At 41.2% G+C, this 21,222-nt stretch overlaps 1 protein-coding gene across 8 annotated transcripts in view; it reads left to right on the top strand.

The window, feature by feature from the left end:
* Positions 1-21,222, top strand: part of nlgn1 (neuroligin 1) — a 304,475-nt gene that overhangs the window by 11,433 nt on the left and 271,820 nt on the right. For 2 of the 8 annotated variants that reach the window (XM_076079316.1, XM_076079317.1), the window contains exon 3: positions 19,283-19,315. The exons of the other annotated variants lie outside the window; for them this stretch is intronic. In XM_076079316.1, coding sequence (XP_075935431.1) covers positions 19,283-19,315 — 33 coding nt within the window. The remainder of the gene's footprint in view (positions 1-19,282; positions 19,316-21,222) is intronic. 8 annotated transcript variants of the gene reach the window in all.

Raw genomic sequence — 21,222 nt, 5'->3', positions numbered from 1 at the left:
CATGCCTTCTCTCTGTCACTTTAAATGACCTGCATTAAGCTTTGAATGCCTCAGCACCTCCTTGGTAACTACCTCTAGATTGCAGCCTGAACATTTAATTGTTATTTTTCTCTCTGTGTTCCTGGCACAAAGACAACATTAATACTTTGTTATTGATAATTGCAATCAGACACAAAATATGTATCGCACTCAGCGGCAGAACTTGATAGGTGTGTTTGTGTTGTAACATCATAAGCGTAATATCTTTAGTGAGTCGGACCGTGAGACGCGGCAGATAGAACACAAACGATCCGCAGTTCAGGCTGCTGTTAGTAGCCACAATCCTCTGCCTAACAGCTATGATCCTTTTACAAGGCTGTCGGAGGGTTTTATCTTACTCGATGGTAGAAAACACTAGCTGTTGATCATACCTCGAAGCACAATCTGCATTTCATTTTTCCGAACAACTGCAGTAATGTCCGTTAGTGTGTACCCTGTTTGCAATATCCGCAGTTATTTAAAGCATACTCTAGAATGCGGCAGTAATTACGAGCAGGATGGTGATGACACATACCAGTTGCTGCTGGTTAGGGGAAGAGTTTTCCACTGTCTCTCTCTGTGATGATAATAATTATAAAATGACAGTACAGTAAACAAAATAAGTAAAATCAAGCCTTGTTCATTTATATTCCAAATGCTAGAGTTAAAAAACGGTCCCATTGTTCAGAGTTACTACTCCTGGCAAGGATTATTGTTAGATATAAGGGGTCAGTATTGCATTAACAGGACAAAACCCTGCATAATGTTTATCTCACCAAACAATATTAAACAGCATTCCTAAATTGTCCTAATGACTTTAACCTGAACCACCAGATGGTTTGTCACAGAACCATCTGCAAAGCTGTCACTGGACATTGCTTGTAAAAGGGCAGGTGATTGGATGAACTAAAAAAGCCTTCAGTGTCATTTTTGGATCTCCTTTCAGTGAAGAAATACTCTCCAGTTCTGATATAACTGATGCTATTGCTACCATCTTCAGGATTTGTTTTGGTCAGGTCACTGGCTAGTTTGCTGCGCACACACATTACTTGAAGCCTGACAAGATGGAATTTTGCGTGATATCTGATTTCGTCATATTGCAATAATTCAGCTGCTATGGAAAGTAATAAAGACTTAGTACAAAACATGTAACCTTTGTCCTGAAAGTAGTAGTAGAGGACATGTCATGGGATCTTTAAAATCAAATGTTGTCATCCTCATGGGAGCATGCATTTGTTCTGGGAATTTCATGGCAATCTGCCTCCCCGAATATAAAAGGAGAGTGTGGTCATGGAGACCATGACTGTGCTCCACATGGATACACTACCTTGTGACCGAATGCACTGTAGTTGTATTTCCAGCCTCAACACCAGTTAATATTCCTGGAAGGAACAAATGTTTTTACCCACATCGATTGGCACCTCCTGGCTGCTGTACCTTGATGGGTGACATGTGGTCAAGCTGTCACAGTGGACAAGGACAAATGTTATTTAACTTGTCATCTGTGACTTACAGTACTGACTTTACAAAGAAAATGAAGAAATTTCCTGGTGGGCTGTAGTTGGAGAGACATAACACACACCAGTATCCAGAATCCATTGTACTGTATGCTTTGTAATAATGCTTCATTTTCTACATGAACCTATAGATGTGTGTCAAATGTTGCACGCTGCTTACCTGTGTGTTTTGAAATGTAGGCACCACTACATTTCAATGATACCACAGCTTTCAATACTGCGCTAGCCATCAGTAAAAAGGCTTTTACTCCTCAGTTTCACTGCCCTGAATCCTCCAGTGTTGTGTGTGCTTCAGAAATAACTACTGAACAATGGCATTATAGTAAACCAAAATGATTACGCAAAGAAAAGAGACACATTTAAAGCATATGAAGGGGAAAAAGGAACAAAACTGAAATCCAAAGTAGACCCAAATATGATCTCATTAATGATATTGAGATTGGGAAATGGCAGAATCTGCACTGAGCAAGAACAGAGAGCCGAACCAGATATTTTGAAGCAAAGTGATTAGTGTGCCAACATTGTTTTATTCACCGGGCTCTCATAGTCAGCCTACTACCTCCAAACAACATTCACCTTTTTAAAGTCCAGTGTTCCCTTGAGTCTTTATTATCGTGTGCATGGCAACAGAATCACAACATGCATCAGTTGATCCTAAAGTGTTTGGAGATCAGAGACATCGGTTTCCCCTCTACTGTACCCTCAGTCTCCAGCTGAATCCGTCAGGCCTTTCAGTGCACAGCAAGACAAGAAAAATCCGTTAAGTCCTTCTGGGCGGACGCATTTGTTAGAGTGTGCAGGGATGCAAAACTCACCAAATGTATCTATTGTATTGATTGCAATAGGCCTGCCCTGTTCAGAAAATGACTAAGTTGATTTGCACTTTGCATGTTGCACCCAAAATAAAGTCATATAGGCGTAATTGCTGCAGCGACTTTATTGTTTTTACCATAGAGAGTCCAATCTCTGTAAGAATGTAGGTACCACAGATGGCTACAATAATTATCTTCCACCATTTCTGATTCAACAACACCAGGATGTCTGACATTTGTGTCATTCGCATCAATTTTTTTATCTTTGCATCGACGTTGTCTGTAATTGCACGAAAAGGTTGCTTTGCGTTTAGTGTGAACACAGCCAGAAATCACTCCCCATGCTTAACCTCAATGTAGTGGGCCTGTACTCAACTGTATATCTTACATTATGTTGCATTGCTATTGGATGTAACAAATCCCATGACTGAACATAAATGCATGTCCAAGATCACTCAAAGGGGAAGGAATATTGTGAATTGAACAATTGACTCACTTTCACATTGAATGATGAATTGGTCGAGAGCCTTTTGAATATCTGTGTCTTACCTGGTCAGGGAGGATGGCCTTGGCTGGCTGTATAAACTGTTTTACAACCTATTGTTTTTCCAAATAGTTACACACACAGCAGCATCCACCCACCTAAACTCAGATCTCACACATTCACACTCACACACATACACACAAACACATGCAACCCTGCTCAAGGTGACAGCATTGATAGTTGCTTATACATATTCATGACACTTGCATTACAATAAATAAATAAGCAGCTTATTCTTTTTCTTTCCTGAATATTAAATGAAGGGCATTTGAACCTTCGGCACACCGCCAATAACAGCCATTGTGGTTCCATAAATTACAGCAACTGCACAAAGAGGCAGGAGTACAAATATCATAACATTGCCCCATTTTAAAGATTCATCTCGCCAAAAAAATCAATCTTATATTTCCCGCTCCTGCTTTTCTAGCGCTCTGCCGCTGCAGCCATAGCGGGGACACATTTTGCCTCATGTATATTTCAGACGCAGCACATTGTGAACAGCACAGATAGACACGGCCTGGTGAAAAGTAACAACTTTCCTCATAGTTTCCATTTCATTCCTACTCATTATTTATGGGGGCCCCTTTCCAAAACGGCCGTACAAACTATGTGATGCATGAAGCTATTTGCCTCAATGATGATGGAGAGGCAGCTGTAAACAAACTGTAAACAATATTAGCTTCAGCACACCAACGGAAATAAAGGTTATTGAATGAATTACAACATTATTTGTCTTGTACCACATCCTTGGTTGTGATCAGCATGAGTGTGAAGCATCCGTTTGTTGCAGTCAGAGTAAGCAATGTGCTGGAGTGGCAAGAAAGGTGCACCTTGAATTGAAAAAGAGACAAAGAGAGAAGTGTAAATAAGAGTCAATAAATTGTTCCATAGAAATTAACATGGTATAAATGATAACATCACCAGTGGCTATTACAGGTCAAAATGACCATGGAACTCTGATTTTGTTTAGATTTTTTATCGATGACGAGCATTAGGAATAATTCAATTCAATTTATTTTGTATTTCCCAAAATCACAAATCACAAATTTGGTCTCATAACCAGTTAAAAGTCACTGACTTTAATGGCTCAATTTGACTTCCATTTCCAAGATTCTCTTGGGTCAGTTTTTAACTATATACATATACAGATATGGTGTCTGTGTGCTTCATAACTAGTAACAAGCATGCCCTAGGGCCCGTCATAAGAGCATGCACTGGGGCATTTCTATATATGTATTGGTTCTATATATTTTGTATTGATTTAATGTATAATACCTTTGTTGTACATATAGGTGTGCATTGTAGCCAATGTAGTACAGGTTGTTTGGGTAAAGAAAATCATTTAAAAGAAATGCATATCATTTTATATCACACCATTAATATTATGCGATAAATTGTATGAACAATCAATGGAACTATTGTTTATGGATATATAAACCTATGAAAACACATGATTTACTGTTCCGGAGCCCTACCAGACACAGTAGGAATACATGGAGCAGCACCAAGAAGTTGGGCCACAACTCTGTGATAAATACGTCACAGCACTGGAAGGCTGATTAGACAGTAGTGACCCTTTAGCAGCAAATAAGTCAACAAAATGCATAAAAACAAGGAATCCCTCTCAAATGACAGAAGCAGAATAATTACTTCCACAATTAAACTCACTGTCTCTTGATCAAGCTATTTTGGGAGGCAAGAGAACATTTTGTTGAACATTCTCTTCTGTAGTTGTTAATTATTTAGCTGGCGAGTGTGCATGCTAATGATGCAGCGTTATGGGTTTGCCGCATTCATGTAGAAGCAAGTTTTGCATCATCTCAGCAGCACTGAAGTGCACTTAACACTGAATAACACTGAAACAGCCGCCGATGTTCTGACCATTACATGGTTACTACACCAAAGAGCTAACTGGATAGACAGTCTGCATATTTCCTCAAGATTTACTCCGAGAATGTCGGCAAAGCTTTGAGCACGCTGCAACAAACCCTGACGTGCAGTGGTGCAATCACTGGCAAACAGAATCATCTTCTCTACCTATTTACTCTGCAAGCTGTCTTTGTTCAGGACATGTGACTGTTGTGATTAACTTAGCATAGCATGTCAAATCATATTGAGATCTTTGGAAACCAGGTCAAGATGTCTGACTTTCTCCTACATCCAATAGTTATTCTGTTTATGTATGGAAGCAGGAAGCCATCCTCCCATGTTGGTGTGATGTTCTGTGCTACATGGGACCCAACAAGCACATTCTAGTGCAGGAGACTATGAACTCTGCTGTTAGGGGCCTGCCAAGTTCCTTTAATTATGCTGCGATGTTAAATTGGGTATGGAGGCATAGAGCAGGCTGCACGCTGTAACACTGGCATCATTCCCAGGTCCAATGTACCCATAGAAACATACAGACTCACTGCTACCCAGCTCTTTACAGGGCTTGTTGGCACGGTGAAGTCATGTGAACAGCAAAATGTCCCAACTGACACCAGCGTGTTGCAAAGGGAGCATTATTACAGGTTAGCAACAAATAAATCTATAGTAATGAGTGTACATTGCTATGTAATCTGCTCAGAGGTAGACAGCTACTGTGCATGTGTGTATTCATACATATGTAGAAGTGTCGACCTTTCCGTGCACGTTCACAGTGCAGCGTGCGTTTGCATGTGTGCATGGAAAGGTATAAATGGACAAGGTGATGCTGGCCATATGGCGTGTATGTTGGATGCTAGTGTCACCTTGGCTTGGTAATGAGACAGGGAGTGGTGTGGTAGCAGCTTTAGACATACAAAAGACCCATGAGTTGTGAATGCACACTTCTTCTTGGCTTAACATTGCTGCATTGTCAAGTTTACACATTCTTATTACACTGTATTTTTTATAAACTTGTTGCAGCAGAAAACAAGAAAAAAACTGGTTGACTTGCATTATTTCCAGTTCAGTATTTTCTAGTGTTTTTGGAGTTTGACCCTTATTAGAGAATAAAAACCCTGATATGTCTGCCTCTGTAGCGTCAATTTAGAACATTATCTTTAATCTTTCTCCTGTGATTTCCCAGACTCAATGCTGAATCACTGGAATAACCATTAAATAATGAAGACAAATAGGAGCTTTCAACATGTGCTTCTGTAAATGTGGCTCAATATCACTTAGACCAAATTTGACTTTAAACTCCAAAGAGATTCCTTTTAGACAAGAGCATTATTCTGTCTGTCATCAAAAGTACTAGTCCGGTTTTTGTGTATTGTGCAAAAAAAGGTGTTAAATGAATCTCTGAATATTTGCCTAAGCATGAGTGAAGTTCTGTAAGTGCTATGTCTCATGTTCATGATGTTTATACAGCAAGGCTGTCCCATATAGTATAAATCTTCAGTTTTTAGAGAGCACGAATGAGCTGTAATGCTGTCAAAATGTCCTTCATTAGTGTCATTGCATTATAAAAAAAGCCCTTTTGAAAACAGATTAGTTTTGCTGGAGGAGGCTCAGCAGCACACTCGCACAGAATCGCACAGTTCGTCACGTCTCACTGTCTAATTATCTTGATTTTTTATCCAAAGACTTTAAATATGTAAGACTATTTTATTTTGAAATGTACGATTCCTCCTGTCCACCTTCAGTCTCCGTCCTCCGATCTCTGTTTGCGGTTCACTCACACATGAGCAGATGAAAAGTCATTAGCTCTCTCCCAAATTGCTACCTCGTGTCTCATCTGTAATATTTATGTGCAGCACTAACAAATACAGAAGAGTGACAGAACAGCTTATTGCCACAATGAGAAGTAATGAGAAATGTAATTTGCTGTTGCACAACTACATAAATCACTTAAAGCCCTGCAGTCATATTCACTCCAAAGGTGCTCAGCAATAGACCAGCCCTGGCATTGATCAAGGCCTCTCTGTCGCTCTCTGTCTGTGTACTTTATGTTTCCAAACTCACTTTTAGTTCAAGTTTGTGATTTTGATGTATCGCTAGATGTCAGGTTCTAAATGACTAAAACAGCGTTGTTATCAGCTTGGCTATGAAGGATAACTGAGTTCATTAATGAATGACATTTGTCTCTTTTCAAGTTTTAGAAAAAGACATTTCTATATATGACAAGAGATGAAGTTGTCAAATCAGTGTGACAAAATAAAATGCTTTAATGTTCCAAAACAAGTAGAGACCAGTGCTGAACAAAGAAGACATGAATTACGATGTTGAATAATGCAATCATTTAACAAGGGCATGAAGTGAGTCACGTAGTGTTAATTGCCAATCAGCTCTGCCTATTAAAGAAAGAAGAAACAGAAATCGCAAAAACATAGTTTTTTAATGCACTGGTCAATGTATAGATGTCTTAAGACTAGTGGAAAGGAAACATCCAAAATAAATAGGTTTTTCATCCCTTCCTTTTGAGTTTCTAGAGTTCTAGATTTTATCATTAGATAATGCCTCATTTGCAAATTCAAACATAACATTTTTGACAACTTGGGATACAAAAAACATTTGTCTTAAGGTAAGTAATCAGCTGGGATTCATTAGTGAAAGATTGTCCACCTATTCCTCTGATTTGTCCAGTGGATGCAATTTAACAATACATATGAAGGTGTTTCTTCTCAGAAATCTCCACTTCAGTGCACTTACATACATAAAACCTTTCCCTTTCATTCCTATCTAGACTCTGAGGGTTTCTACAGAGGGGTCTGCTCATATATAATTCTTAGCCTGATTTATACAACATTTTATTACAAAAAAATGGCGAAAAATAGATTTCTTTATGGCTGTTGACAGTATTTTCTGATTTCTGAAGTGATACAAAGAGATATCCAAAATTCCCTCAGTCACAATCTTTGACTCAAATATGTCAACAGAATGATTGAACCTGGCTTCATCAGATTTCTGCTCTGGAAATTTCTGCAAACTAACATGTTTAATAAGACAGTGCCTCATTTGCAATTTTAGAAAACTTTTTATACAAAAAATAATTGTCTTTCTCTAAGTACTAAATTGGAAAAGTTTCATGGTGCTATGTATTTGTTTTTTTCTATTCCCCTGTAGTGTCTCTTCGTAATAATTCTCGTCTGCATAGCAGTGGAACGTTACAAATGCCTGAAGTAAAGAGATTCAAATCAAGCAACATAAGTAGGCAGCCTGCTGACAGAGATGGCTGTAATGGAGTGGAGGAGGTGAAGGTCAGTTCAGTAGAATCAAACAGAAAGGTAATGACTGTGACCATTCCACTCTGTTCCAAGCTTAAAACTGCTCTCTCAATAACACTGTGCACAAACGTGCCGCTGTGTCTGCAGCCAGCAGCTGGATGATGGTCGGCTTATTACACAGTATATAGTGAATACAAGTTACTATTCCACTGGCTCCTAATGTGCTCAACTTCTCTGATATAGAATTCCCAACAGTGATTGGTTCAGCCTATTGCACTCAAATTGCATCACTGGGCAACAAGAGGCCACTTTGTAAACAGAAAATAGAGTCACTGAGATGACGATTGTATAATTAAAAACCATGCCCACTGGCCCTTTGTGATATCCAGTAAAACTATACAATAAAGAAAAAATCCATTCATTAGTATTCCAGGTCACACAGCCAGTCTTCTCAGGTTAGTTTATTCACACATTTACACTATCTATAGTTGTGCTCCAGTAATCTACAGAAACGTTATATTGTTCTGTACAGCTGACCTTCATTATTCATTATGAAAGTTTCTTCATAAGACATGAATGCAAAGCTGCTAGTTATTGTATCAGTCCCACGGTGTCTCGATACGGAGCGCTTCAGCGTCTGTAAAAGACGCACCAGGTTTACCTCCAACGTGAACCCATCAGACACTCAGAGCAGCGGACAGGAGCAGTGGTGGATGGGTCCAAAGAACCAGGCTCTTCTCATCCAGCATCCGTAGCTTTACCTACGAAAATTAAGGCGCCGTAATTTGTAGATATCCTGACAACCTTATGTCACGTGACGCCGTGCCACTGAGTTGCATGTAGTTTACGCTACATTACAAGCATACTGATTTTAAGCCAAACAATGAGGTATTATCTAACCCTCAGTGGTTTTGTTGCCTAAACATAACAACCACAACTTAAACTATTTTATACAAAGTTAAACGCCAACATTTTACTACGTTAACCACGCCCAAACCCGGGCTGTTGCCCAAGCGGCAAAATGTAACGAGTAGTGATGAGATCATGTTTAATTACCCAAACATAAGTTACCATGAGTTACTCTTTGGTAGTATTCCAACAGGGATCTTATCGTAAAACTCTGCTTGCATCCGCAAATGAGGCTAAGCTAACAGCATGCACAAAGAAACTAAATAGATAACTGATGACATTATTATTCATCCAAAAAAGAAGAAGATATATTGCATCAAGGCAGCGAGACAGCCGTGTTTTTATTCTCAGCTGTGGTTGCTGATTGAGGCACTTCCATAATTTGATCTTTTTATAACAGAAATACAAAAATAATAATACATACAATAAAATAGAATAATATTAAATTAACTAACTAAACAGTAGTGCAAAAATGTAACCAAACAACAACCAAACAACAGTGAAGCAGTGTTATAGTCTTGTGTTTGATTTGGCCAGAGGTGATTTGAACCTGGCTTCACTGGCTTAAAAGAGGGTTGTCTGGTAACCACAGGGTCAACGGTTCGATCCTCGACTGGGACGTGTCACGTGTCGTAGTGTCCCTGAGCAAGACACTGAACCCCCGGCTCCCCGGGCGCCTGTCATTGGCAGCCCACTGCTCCCTATATACAGGGATGGGTCAAATGCAGAAGTCAAATTTCGTGTATATGACAATAAAAAGGGTTTCTATTCTATTTATTATAGAGTCTTATAGCAGAGGGCAGGAATGCTCTCCTGTATCGGTCCTTGTGACAGCGGAGCTGGATCAGTCTGTTGGAGAAAGTGCTCCGCTGTCCCTGCAGTAGGTGGTGGAGAGGGTGGTCCGGGTTATCCAATATGGACAATAGTTTCTTCAGTGTCCTCCTCTCCATCACCTCTTCCAGAGTGTCCAGTTTGCAGCCAATGATGGAGCCGGCCTTCTTAACCAGTTTGTTAAGTCTGTTGGTGTCTCCGGCTCCAATGCTGCTCCCCCAGCAGACTACGGTGTACGCAGTACACGCAGTACAGTGCACTGGCCACAACAGACTGGTAGAACATCTCCAACATCTTGCTGCACACGTTGAAGAATCGAAGTTTCCTCAAGAAAAAGAGTCGACTCATCCCCTTCTTGTACACAGCATTGATGTTGGTCTTCCAGTTCAGTCTGCTGTCGATGGAGACACCCAGGAACTTGTACTCCTCCACCATGTCCACATCCTCTCCCAGAACTCTCAGCGGCTGTGGAGCCGTCGTCTTCCTCCTGAAGTTGACCACCATCTCTCTGGTCTTGGCCATGTTCGTATGTACTGCAGCTAACCATTTAGATATGTCAACGTAAATTCACCACTCATCACTAACTCATGTCCGTTCGGAGCAGGCCGATTGCATGGCCCCCAGAAGGACACTCCTGAGGTATGCACACACGCTCTCTTAGATAGAGATCCATTGCTTTATAGTTAGATGGCTGAGACCATGGTTGCAGATGTGGGATTTGAATTGTATGTTTGAATCCAGTCTGACCAGAAGGGCTGCCTGAGATTGCAAACTCAGAGTCTGTTGTGAAGCATTGATCCCCACTAGATCCTCCAGAGGTGAGAGACGCTGAGACACTGTGGGTCCTCTATTGTTCAGGGTTTCAATCATCATGCCCAGCCTCTGCATATTATAATACACTGACTCTGCTTCCTCTGTTGACCTGTCTCTCTGTCTTTATCTATTTCTCCGGAGAAATTTATTAGGAAGTCGACATCATTAAGCACCTTGACTCATGTGCTGCCAGGCTTTAATGTTTGATTTCACACCAAACGAGGGGAGGAGGACAGGGAAGAGGAGGACGAGGGGGAGGTGGAGGACGAGGGGGAGGTGGAGGGAGGAGAGGATGGAGGGTAGAGGATCACAGGGGTGGATATGTTTCTTAATTTTATGTGTGTGTGGGTGTGTATGGAGTCATCACGAAGTAAACCATAAATCCTTCACGGCCCGTTCTCTCCAGCCACATTTGTGTGTGGGCTGTTATTTGTGTACATATGCTGATTATTGTAAATACAGTAATCAGCCCACCCAGTGCATAGACTCAGGGGCTCTAATTGGACCCTTAAACCTACTGCCACTCAAATGTCTCACTGCACAACACATAAAGATGCTGAACCGATCACACCGTACAGACACAGACTGGAAGCATGGACGCTTTCAGTGTGTGTGTAGCGGTGTGTACTCCCCCCAAACACACACACACACACATTGAAAGGCTCTCTCTAAGATAAATAGCCTTCAAGGACCTGTGTGCTCAAGGATGATGTACTCAATATTCATTCATATCCAATAACATCCACCCTCTCACTCTCACACACACACACACACACAATGAGACATAACCATCTTGCTTGAAATGCTGTATCGAACATTAGATCTAGATTCCAGGGCCACCTTTGTGTGTGTGTGTGTGTCAGCACATTGGCAGCATCAGACACCTCAGCAGCTTCAGACACTTAGCAGCTGTCAATAACTCATCACTTCTTTCATTAAGAGTATTGAGAGCTTGTCGAATAGGCTGTGTGTGTGTGTGAGTGTTTGATTCCCAGCTTCTTCAGTGACTGTGTGGTTTTTAGTTAATTCAAGGTCCATTTAGCCTCTATTCTACTTTGTGTGTGTGTGTGTGTGTGTGTGTGTGTGTGTGTGTGTGTGTTGCAAAGGCCTACGCAGATGTAAATGTAACACCTAGGAACGAGTCTCAGAATGCAGTTTTTGCATCTCCGTGCTGACGGTAGAAGCAAGGCTAATGGATAATGTTTAGTAGTGTGTGTGTGTGTGTGTGTAGAGGGGAGATCGACTTGGGCCTATGATGGCGTATTAAGAGACCATCGGTAAACATGCTAACTCCTCAGAGAGAGAGGAAGAGGCGGGGGTGGAGACGGAACACGAGCTAACAGCAGTGAACAAGAGATGAACGGTGAGCCAGTAATAAATGAATGAGCTCATTGGTGGGGATTATCAAAAGAAAGACTCCTTTTTGTCTAAAATGCATGTATTGTGTGTATTTTCGGAGGGAGGAGAGGGGCAACAGGTGGGTGCATAGACTGCAGAAGAGAGGGGGTTGATATCATATATTATGAATAGAAGCCTTAATTGTACTACTTGGGAGGAAATGTTGTGAAATGATGGAATAGAGCTTAAAAATGTAAAGAAAATGATGCATTTAGATTGGCATCAAAAACACATTGGTTACCGAGGATCATTGAAAAAGTTGTCTGCAATAACTTAAGCATCAATATGAAAGATGTTTACAGTACATGCTGTCCACAGCTGTGTCTGTCACAGTTTAGGCTTTGCCCTCTGTGTTCCTGTGTCTCTGTCTCTGTGTCTGTGTGTGTTTCCCCTGATTGCACTCATCCTACTCACCTGCCCAGTCCACCCAGCTGCCTTCAATCTCCTCATCACCTCACACATATACTGTACACTCCCCTGCTTCCCCTGTTCTGGTTGTCAGATCGTCCTTGTTCGTTCCCCTGTCAGTTCCAGTTTTGTGTCTCCCTCGTGTTTGCTCGATGCTCCAGCGTTTGCTCCTGGTTTGTTCCTTTGCCTTTTTTTTGTGATTGTGGATCTTTTTGCCTGCTCTGTTAGAGTCGTTTTCAGTTTTTGTTTATGACTTTTTAAGTAAAAAAACCTTATTTTTCACCTTGTCTCCAGTGTCTGTGTCTGTGCTTGAGTCTCAGATCTGCCCCTCGGATGTGACAGTGTCACCCAGTATGAGAAGCTTCTCCATCAGTTCATTTGAACAATGGTTCAGTGTTTCAGAGCTGAGAGTGTATTTATGAATCACCCAACCTCCAGACCTATTGTCCACTTCACTTATGCACTTAGGTTCATGTATGTCCAGTTGTACTAATACGCAGGTGCACTTGCAGATGCCCACACAGCATGTGAGCCCACCTACCTCTACCTCCACTGTGTATTCTTGCTTGCACCATTAGAATAGAACCCAGACTAGCTCTGCACAAAATATTGGCATTGTCTGTTTAAAAGAAAGACCCTAACTTAAGACCACTTGAGCTTCTCCTTGCTGAAACACTGATACTAGACAGAAGAGGCTTGATTTCATTCTTTTCATTAAAGAAAGCATTTGAGGTTAAGTGAGGAAGGATTGCAGTGAGAAAATAATGACAGTATGCTGAGGAAACAAAGGACTTAATGACTGCTCTCAAATCTACATTGCTTGCAATCGACTTTAATATACAATATGTATCAGTTCCCTGTGTTCAGCTGAAGAATGTGCAGTCGTGGCTTCTCTTCCTGCTGGTATGTGTTCTGGATGTTAAATAGATGTGGTTGTGTTTCCCATGTGTCTTACAGGTACAGCACTCTCTGTGCTCATTCCCAAGAGGATGAGACATGCTTACTTCAGGTTAAAAGCTTCGGCAGAAATGTACATAAGTACATTCATCTGATTCTGTTCCTACCTATATCTGCTCTGCTTCCCATTAGACGGCTCATACCGTACCTTTATTGAGTAAATGCACTGATGACAGAGAAGTGTTGTTGAGCATACTTATATTCAAAACAATGGTTCATGCTATTACAGCACAGACAGACAGATGGACAGCAGTCTGAGTTGGAATGAAAGACATTTGTGTTGCTCTCTATAGGGGAAGCATGCTGATTTCTTATCCATGTGTCTGTGCATGTGCTCTCATGGCCTCTCCCATGAGCCGCCTCTTTCTAGTTTTCCCTAATGTGTTCCCAGATTAGGTGCTTCCACCAGTTTATGTACCACATAAATAATTCTATATGGGTGGAGGCAGGGAGCAAAGGTAGTGGAAGAAGGTGAAATTGCATCCAAGTCACCAGGAAACATGTTGGCATTGTATGTTTCGAAAAAACTGTTTGTTGAATGTGGACGTGATGTAGTGTATTGAGCGTCCATTACCGAAAGTTACATGTTATAGTAATGAGTATAAGAAAAAAAGTCCACAAACAAACAGGATTTTTACACGGTAGACTGCTGTTCATGTCAAACCAAAACTAAACACTGACTTTACACTTGTTACGTAATGTTGTTATATAATGCTGGCTTGTAACGTTACATGACAGAGTCTGCCAAAGGTGGTTGTTGTTTGTTTCATTTACTTATGGTAGCTGTGTTGTTGCGTTACCTCCTCACATTTTGTCCTCACATTTTGCCCTCACGTTACCTCCTCACATTTTGCCCTCACGTTACCTCCTCACGTTGTGCCCTCACGTTACCTCCTTGCATTACATCCTTGCGTTACATCCTCCCATTACGTCCTCAAAAATATAATGTAATAAATGTAGCAAGGCAGCAAAGGAAAGTCTTCCAGTTCTCTGAATTCATGTCATTTAATTATTTCTTGTATTTAATTATAACTATTTAGCCTACTATCTTTTTTCCTCATGTCCTCACATCATCTTCACTTTTTATATCAACTAAGTCAATACAGCTGTGCTAATATAATCGGAAGCTGAGGAACAAGATCCCAAAGCAGGAGGGCCTGGATCACACCAATCCTTAACATAATTAGCACTGATTTAGCTCAACGCTAAATCAGACTGTTTCAAAACACACATCCAAGTTCGACTCTGGATGCCCATATTTCTTATTATCTCCAACATGTCCAACAGAAGATGTCTTCTCCCATTAGATGCCTACTGTATGATGGAAACGGGAGGAAGGAGACTCAGTGTTTTAGAATGAGAGACAGGGAGTTGAGTTGGTGAAAAACAGTGACGGAGACATGAGAGGAAATACATACCCCTCAGCACAGCTGGGCTCGCTGTCATGTCGGCCTGTCACATGGGATCTGGCTAGAAATACAAGTTCTCTCTGTCTCCTCCAAACCACATCCTGTTCAACACAGCCACTGCATGGCAATCTTTCACAGTAGAACATAACACACATAGGACATGGACACATGGCTTCAAAGAGATTTATTCAGTGTGTACGGACTTCAACAGAAAATCACCAGTTACACTGTTTGTGTATTCAGATGTACTTGTTCTAACATTATATATACGATGCATCCTTCCGGTATATGTAACATACAGGGAATAGCGACTATATCACAGCAACATTGCAGCTTACTTCTTCTCAAAGCATTCTGAGTTATGAAGTTAATGTCATTGGAAGGAAGAAAAAAATGATTTTTGATCCAAATCCATATATGATTGAAATGATAGAATAAAGCACCTTTGAGATATGACAAAGTATTCCTGTGGAGTCTACGGTGACCCCAGTTGTCCGGGAAAAGGGAGCCATTGGCCTCCTCACTTTAAGCCCCAGATTGGCGACGCGTCTTGTGTGATCCCGACGTGGTCAGATGGTCATGCACATTTGTTACAGTATTAAACCATTAAAAGAGAAATATGTGAAAATTAAAACTTCTGCTGCAAAAGTCATTAAAATAGTGATAATAATAATTGTTCCACTGGATTTTCCTCTTTGAAACTGTTAGAGTTAATGTATATGTATTTTCAAATTCTTTGATTTCCTGTGAAAAGTCCCTGACATAACTTATTGGTACCTATGCATTTGAGTATACGGAACATTTCGAAATACATTAAAACAACTGTTGTTGAGTCCTCAGGTTGATTGAGCTCCAGTAACAGTCATGTTGTCATGGTAGTGCGGGGCTGGACCCAAAAGCAAGGACTTGGAGTTGGAGTTAAACACAATTTTCTTTATTTGCCAGAGAGAGGTGTGGGAGCTGTCGTTCACGGAGAGAGAACAAACGATCTGGCGAGGAGTTGAGGGAGAGCTGAGTAGATATACTGTGGGAGCTTGATGAGGGAATGAGTTCCATGTGTGTGAGTTGATTGGCAGCAGGAGGGGGAAAGGAAGGCCACGCCCAGGCAGACACACCTGGGACCATGACACATGTTGCCCTGGTGAAAAGTCTTAAATCGTCCATGCCATCTGTCTCAATACCTCAGAGGGGCTCTCATCTGGAAATGAACTAAGACCAAGAATGACAGAGAGAGAGGGGGTAGCTCAAGTACGCTTTACCTGATACAGTATTCATATAAGCAGATATCAGCATATCAAAGCCCATCTCCTGGCTGAAGTCTTGTCTCAGCTTTCCTAAAGGAATGTCAGACGTGAAAGAGATTTTTTGAAGAGTTGAAGAAGAGCTGAGTTCAAACACCCTTTCTTTTTAAGTTGTCATTTTAGACTTCTGAACTCCTTGAAGTGATGAAATGCTGCCATGACCATGCATTCAAACTCCTGTCCTTTCTACACTGCTGCTCATTGATCAGAGTGTGCTCTGTTGAAATTGGTTTTACCATTGTACATTGCTGCAAACCATGGGAAACGCTGAATGTGGCCGTTTTTGAATAAAATCAACGTGTTTCATAAATCTGTGTCATATCAGCAACATCACGCTTGCAAAAACCCACAATGCTATTTGGTTATTGTTTTGAAGGAAGGTTTAGGCAACAAAACTGCTTGGTTTAGACAAAACTTCATGGTTTGTGACAATTTTAACTTAATTTAAATATGTAAATATGTAACAACCACCTCTAATGGACTTTCTTAACATTATGTATCAATTGTAAAGTCATTGTTTACTTTTGGTTTCACACAAGACATGAACAGCTGGGTGAAAGTTCTGTTTGTTTGTTTGTCCCATTGCATTTTTTATTGTTGTTTTACCACCTAACCTTTAATAATGGTCGCTCCATATTCTACATCACTTGGAGTGACGCAACGTCCCCATAAAAAATAGAAACATCCACATTCAACGTCTCCATGGTTTGAATGAACCTATATGCCAACATTTTTCCCTGTCAACGTGAGCTGTGATTGTAATTACTGTTATCAGACAGTAACTTTGACTTCCAGTCTCAAGCATGCACTGAACATGTATGCACTCAATCTTTAGAGGTATTAAGAATTAAACGTCAGCTCACAGATGCAGTAAGAAGGAAGAGGGACAATATCTTTCTGAATAATGCTTGGTAAAGAATACTGGAACACGGTAACATGTAACTGTAGGTCACCCAGTCTTCTGTTCTGCCTTTGCTTCTTTCTCAAAAGAGTAGTTCCTGTGACTGACTGATCATTGATCACAATCACGTTGAAATTCTATTCAATCTTCATAGTAAGCAGGTAACTGAATACATTATTTGGATATGAACAGAACATGTTATGCAAACTGTTTAGATTTGCTTTTCCTTTTTATTCTTTTTGCCTCAAACTTGCATCTCGTCCCGTCGGTCATGAATTTAAAAAACAGCAGAAAAAGTATAAATCTGCCCTTCATATAACTTCAGATCCTACCACATAATCATAAACCCCTCCACATTGTAGAACAAGTGAGTCACAAATAAACCAATACATTAAGTCTCCCTTTATCATTGTTCTTTTGTTCATCTTTCACACCTAATAATGGACAATAAAAAAAGGCTTTTAATGTTTGAGGGAAAATCTGCTCCAAGCACAACAAGAGCAACGATAAAAGATTGGACAGCTTTAAATAATTATACTCAGGCCACGGTGTAAGGAGTGACTGATTAACACGGCGTGTGTTTGTGTGCGTTTGAGGGAGAACTCGAGGAGGGAATGATGATTAATGACGGAGCAGACCTTGAGAAGGACAGGCTGCCAGTGGGACAGATGACGGGAGGAGTGGATAGGTCGACAGGCCTACAGAACCTCTCATTCTGGCAAATGACTGTTGAATGCTGACACATACAATAGCAGTCATTTGCTTACCGGATCATTTATTTCCCTACAGTGCATTGATTGATGATACATCATGTCCTAATGCCACAGCCGCTGATAGTTGGGCCAGAAGGCGGAGGACCTTTATGACTTTGCTGTTCTCTTGTCTTCATCGTGCTCATGGAGCACTCGGACTACACCTGCTCTGGCTGTGCATCTTGGTTATTCGTGGACAAATCAAAGAGGAAAAACTGCTATTTGGAGGGTTTTGCTGGTAAAGATTTTTTTTTTTTGAGTTTCCGCTCTTTGAGAATGTAGCCTCTTGTGCTATTACGTTTGATTGGATGATGTTTTTTTCCTGGGCTTGTGCTGCTTGACTAACCAGGCTAATGCTCGGTGAGAGCTGTAGCATTTCTCATCATATTCATTTTAGTCTGTGTGGAGTGTGCTCTCACAGTTTAATGGGATCGTTTGGATGTTTTCAAGTGTGGTTGAATGAGGTTCTTCTCCATAGTCAGTATATTATCTACAGTAGATGGAGTTTGGAGAAACAGACGGGAGTAGCGGAAAAATGTAATGTACTGCCGTGGATGTATTGTAGACAACTAAAAAGTCTATCAGTTAAAGTGTATGCTATATTTAGAATATTCTCACTATTTTACCTTCCCTAAATGGGAACTAAAGCTGTTACATCCATCTGTGCTCTCCTGAAAGCCACACGACTCCAACACAAGCAAACTAACCAATGAATGCAGAGGTAGACCAGCAACTCCCGTGTTCTACCAGGTCTGTTTTTGTGGATGGAGTCTGGTTGCTTTGACGAGAGCATAGAACGAAATAGCAGCTTCAGTTCCACGTCAGGGAAGGTAATATCCTAAATATACCATACACTTAAACTGATATTGATTTTTTTAGGTGTCTGAATTATGTTTTGCTGCAGCCTCCGTCCACAGCAGTACATCACTTTGCTCCCCTGGTGGTACTCTTGTCTGTTTCTCTGACCGCCATCTACTGTAGGTAATACACTGACTAGTAACTCATACATCCCAACTGCAAAACATCACAACAATCCCTTTAAGGAGAGAAAGGGGCGAGGGGAGGGACAGACAGCAGCTTTGATTGGCTTTGAGCTGTCAATTCTGTAGCATCAGGTCTGGGTTTTGGCTACATTACTTGTGCCTGGTTAGTGCATTGAAATGACGGCTGATACAGCCTCTGTTTTCATGCTCCACATCTCTGCCATATTTGAATGGTCTCTTTGTGTGTTTAGGCCTGGCCATGCTTGGTCCAAAATGAAATGCCATGGCCAAGTAAAACCTGTGAAATTGACAAGTAACCACCATCAATACATGCAGTGCGACTTTTCTTTTTTCCTATATAGACCTTACATAACCACAGTGCTCTCTCATAGCAGTGATTTGTATGAATTGCCATGAGAGGAGTCCGGTGTGGAGCTGGATTGAGGTGGCATGCTACTGCCTCAGATTGTACTGTTCTCAAATCCATTTGTTCCACGCACTCATATGAGGACTCCAGTCAGCAGCAGCAAAGAAAAGACTCTCTTCACTCCCATCCTCAGGGACAACACCAAAGCTAAAGCACAAGCACACTGAGAGGCTGCTGCCTTCTGCCACACAGACACACATACAGTCCCCTATCGCACGCACGCACGCACGCACGCGCACACGCACACGCGCGCGCACACACACACACACACACACAGTCTCTGGGAGCCAGGCTTGGGAAACCACCCTAGTGTGAAAGCTCTTGGTCGGGGGCAAATTACCGCCAGGCAGTGAATGAAATCTGGTTATGGGTTTGTGTGTGTATGTAAATGTCTCCAGTATGAATATGTACACACACGTATAGTGTGTCTGCATATGTCTAGCTTTGTGCGAGCTTACTTGAACTTGTATGTGCGTGACAGAGAAGGAAGTGAGCTGGAGCAGCATGGCCATATTTGGTAGTTAGCCTGACACAGGGAGGAGAAAAAGATGCTTGACTCCTGACCCCTTTAACTTTTACTCTCTCCCACACTTTGATGCTGTCAGAAAGTGGTTGTTGTTTTAACATGACTCGACCTCCGGTTTTGCCAATGAGACACCTAACAGATGGTAAAGGATAAGGATTACAATATTATTATCTTTTATGTAACAAATCCCATGAAAGAAATAACCAAATAAACAAATATCTTGTATTCCTCTAGAGCAGTGATTTTCAACCGCTGTGCCGCGGCACACCAGTGTGCCGTGAGAGATCGCCAGGTGTGCCGTGGGAAAATGTCCAATTTCACTTAATGAGTCCAAAAAAATATTATTTAGTTGTTGCAAATAATTTGCCATTGTTGAGCGTCTGAGCTGCAATATAGTGTCTGGCTAAGTAATAAATACTCTTCCATGCCAGTGGGTGGCAGTAGGTAGCGCAATAATGACGTGTTAATTTAGGACAGTAGAATGAAACTAGAAAATTCCTAAAGAAATTTTGACAGTGTGGCTTCTACTGCCCGAAGAAATCGCAATATATACACACACCAATGTTACCAGTAGTGTCATTCAGGTTCAATTGAGATAGCACTACTCTTTTTTCTGCATTTTAGATTCATACTCTTGGATTGAATCTTGTATTTGTGGGGCTTTTATTTTGAAAGGGTGGGACTGGGTGAGAGAGAGAGCCTGCGTGCGTGTGTGTAACTGGTTGCCATGGCGAGGACGCACCTGGTGTTAGAGGCAGACTGATTAAGAAACGTTGCAGTAATCAGTGATTTTGAACAAAACCCGTGCCTCTTTTTAACAAATTAGCAGGAGTCTGAGTGCCAAAATATGGATACCGTGAGAAAGATAAGACTCTGGCAAACACGCTGATGTGTTTTTTATGTTTGTGGTGTTAATAATGTGAGCTCCAGAGCAATAGACAAAACTGGTACCGTCTGCTTTCTTTGAGAAATTAGTGGATTTAACATGGAGTCTAATGGAGCAGTTGGTTGTTCATGTCGCTCTGCGGCTCTTTGAGCCAAATGTGTAAGTCCGTTGGATTCCATAAACACTTTACTGCGACCAGCACAACATTTCCAAGCTTTTTGGCCAAAATGGTGTATTAAGAGTAAAAGTTGTGGGAGCTGGAGCAATTTGTTTGGAAAAATCACAGAAGATTTTCCTGCTCCGCTCCACTCTAACAGTGATGCTCTCACTCTAGCTCTTAACGAGCTGCGCAATACACACCCATTATAAAATCTGAAACAGACCCAACATTTTCCTGAAACTTAATCTGTGACTTCATGAAAACTGTGCTAGCTATCAAAATGTCCCTTTGGCTCAATAAAGTGCAGCGTTTCGTCTACGTTTTAAACTTTGAATCATGTTTCTACGTTAATGTACGGCTCGTCAATATGGGCCCAAAGTTAAGTGTTTTTTTAGCTCTCTTCACGCCGCAACCCCATTCAAGTCAATGGGGCAATTTTTCTCAGTTTTTGGGGATTTTTGGGAAAACCGGTGGGCGAATCTCTCCGAAAAATAGATACCACACTATTCCCGATCAGGCCGCACGTTTCGATGTATTT

The sequence above is a fragment of the Anarhichas minor genome, unplaced genomic scaffold (genome assembly GCF_050575085.1).
Source record: "Anarhichas minor isolate MPS153535 unplaced genomic scaffold, ASM5057508v1 ptg000071l, whole genome shotgun sequence".
NCBI classification, from domain to species: Eukaryota; Metazoa; Chordata; class Actinopteri; order Perciformes; family Anarhichadidae; genus Anarhichas; species Anarhichas minor.
The sequence above is the reverse complement of the archived record's forward strand: the minus strand, read 5'-3'. Positions and strand labels throughout refer to the sequence as shown.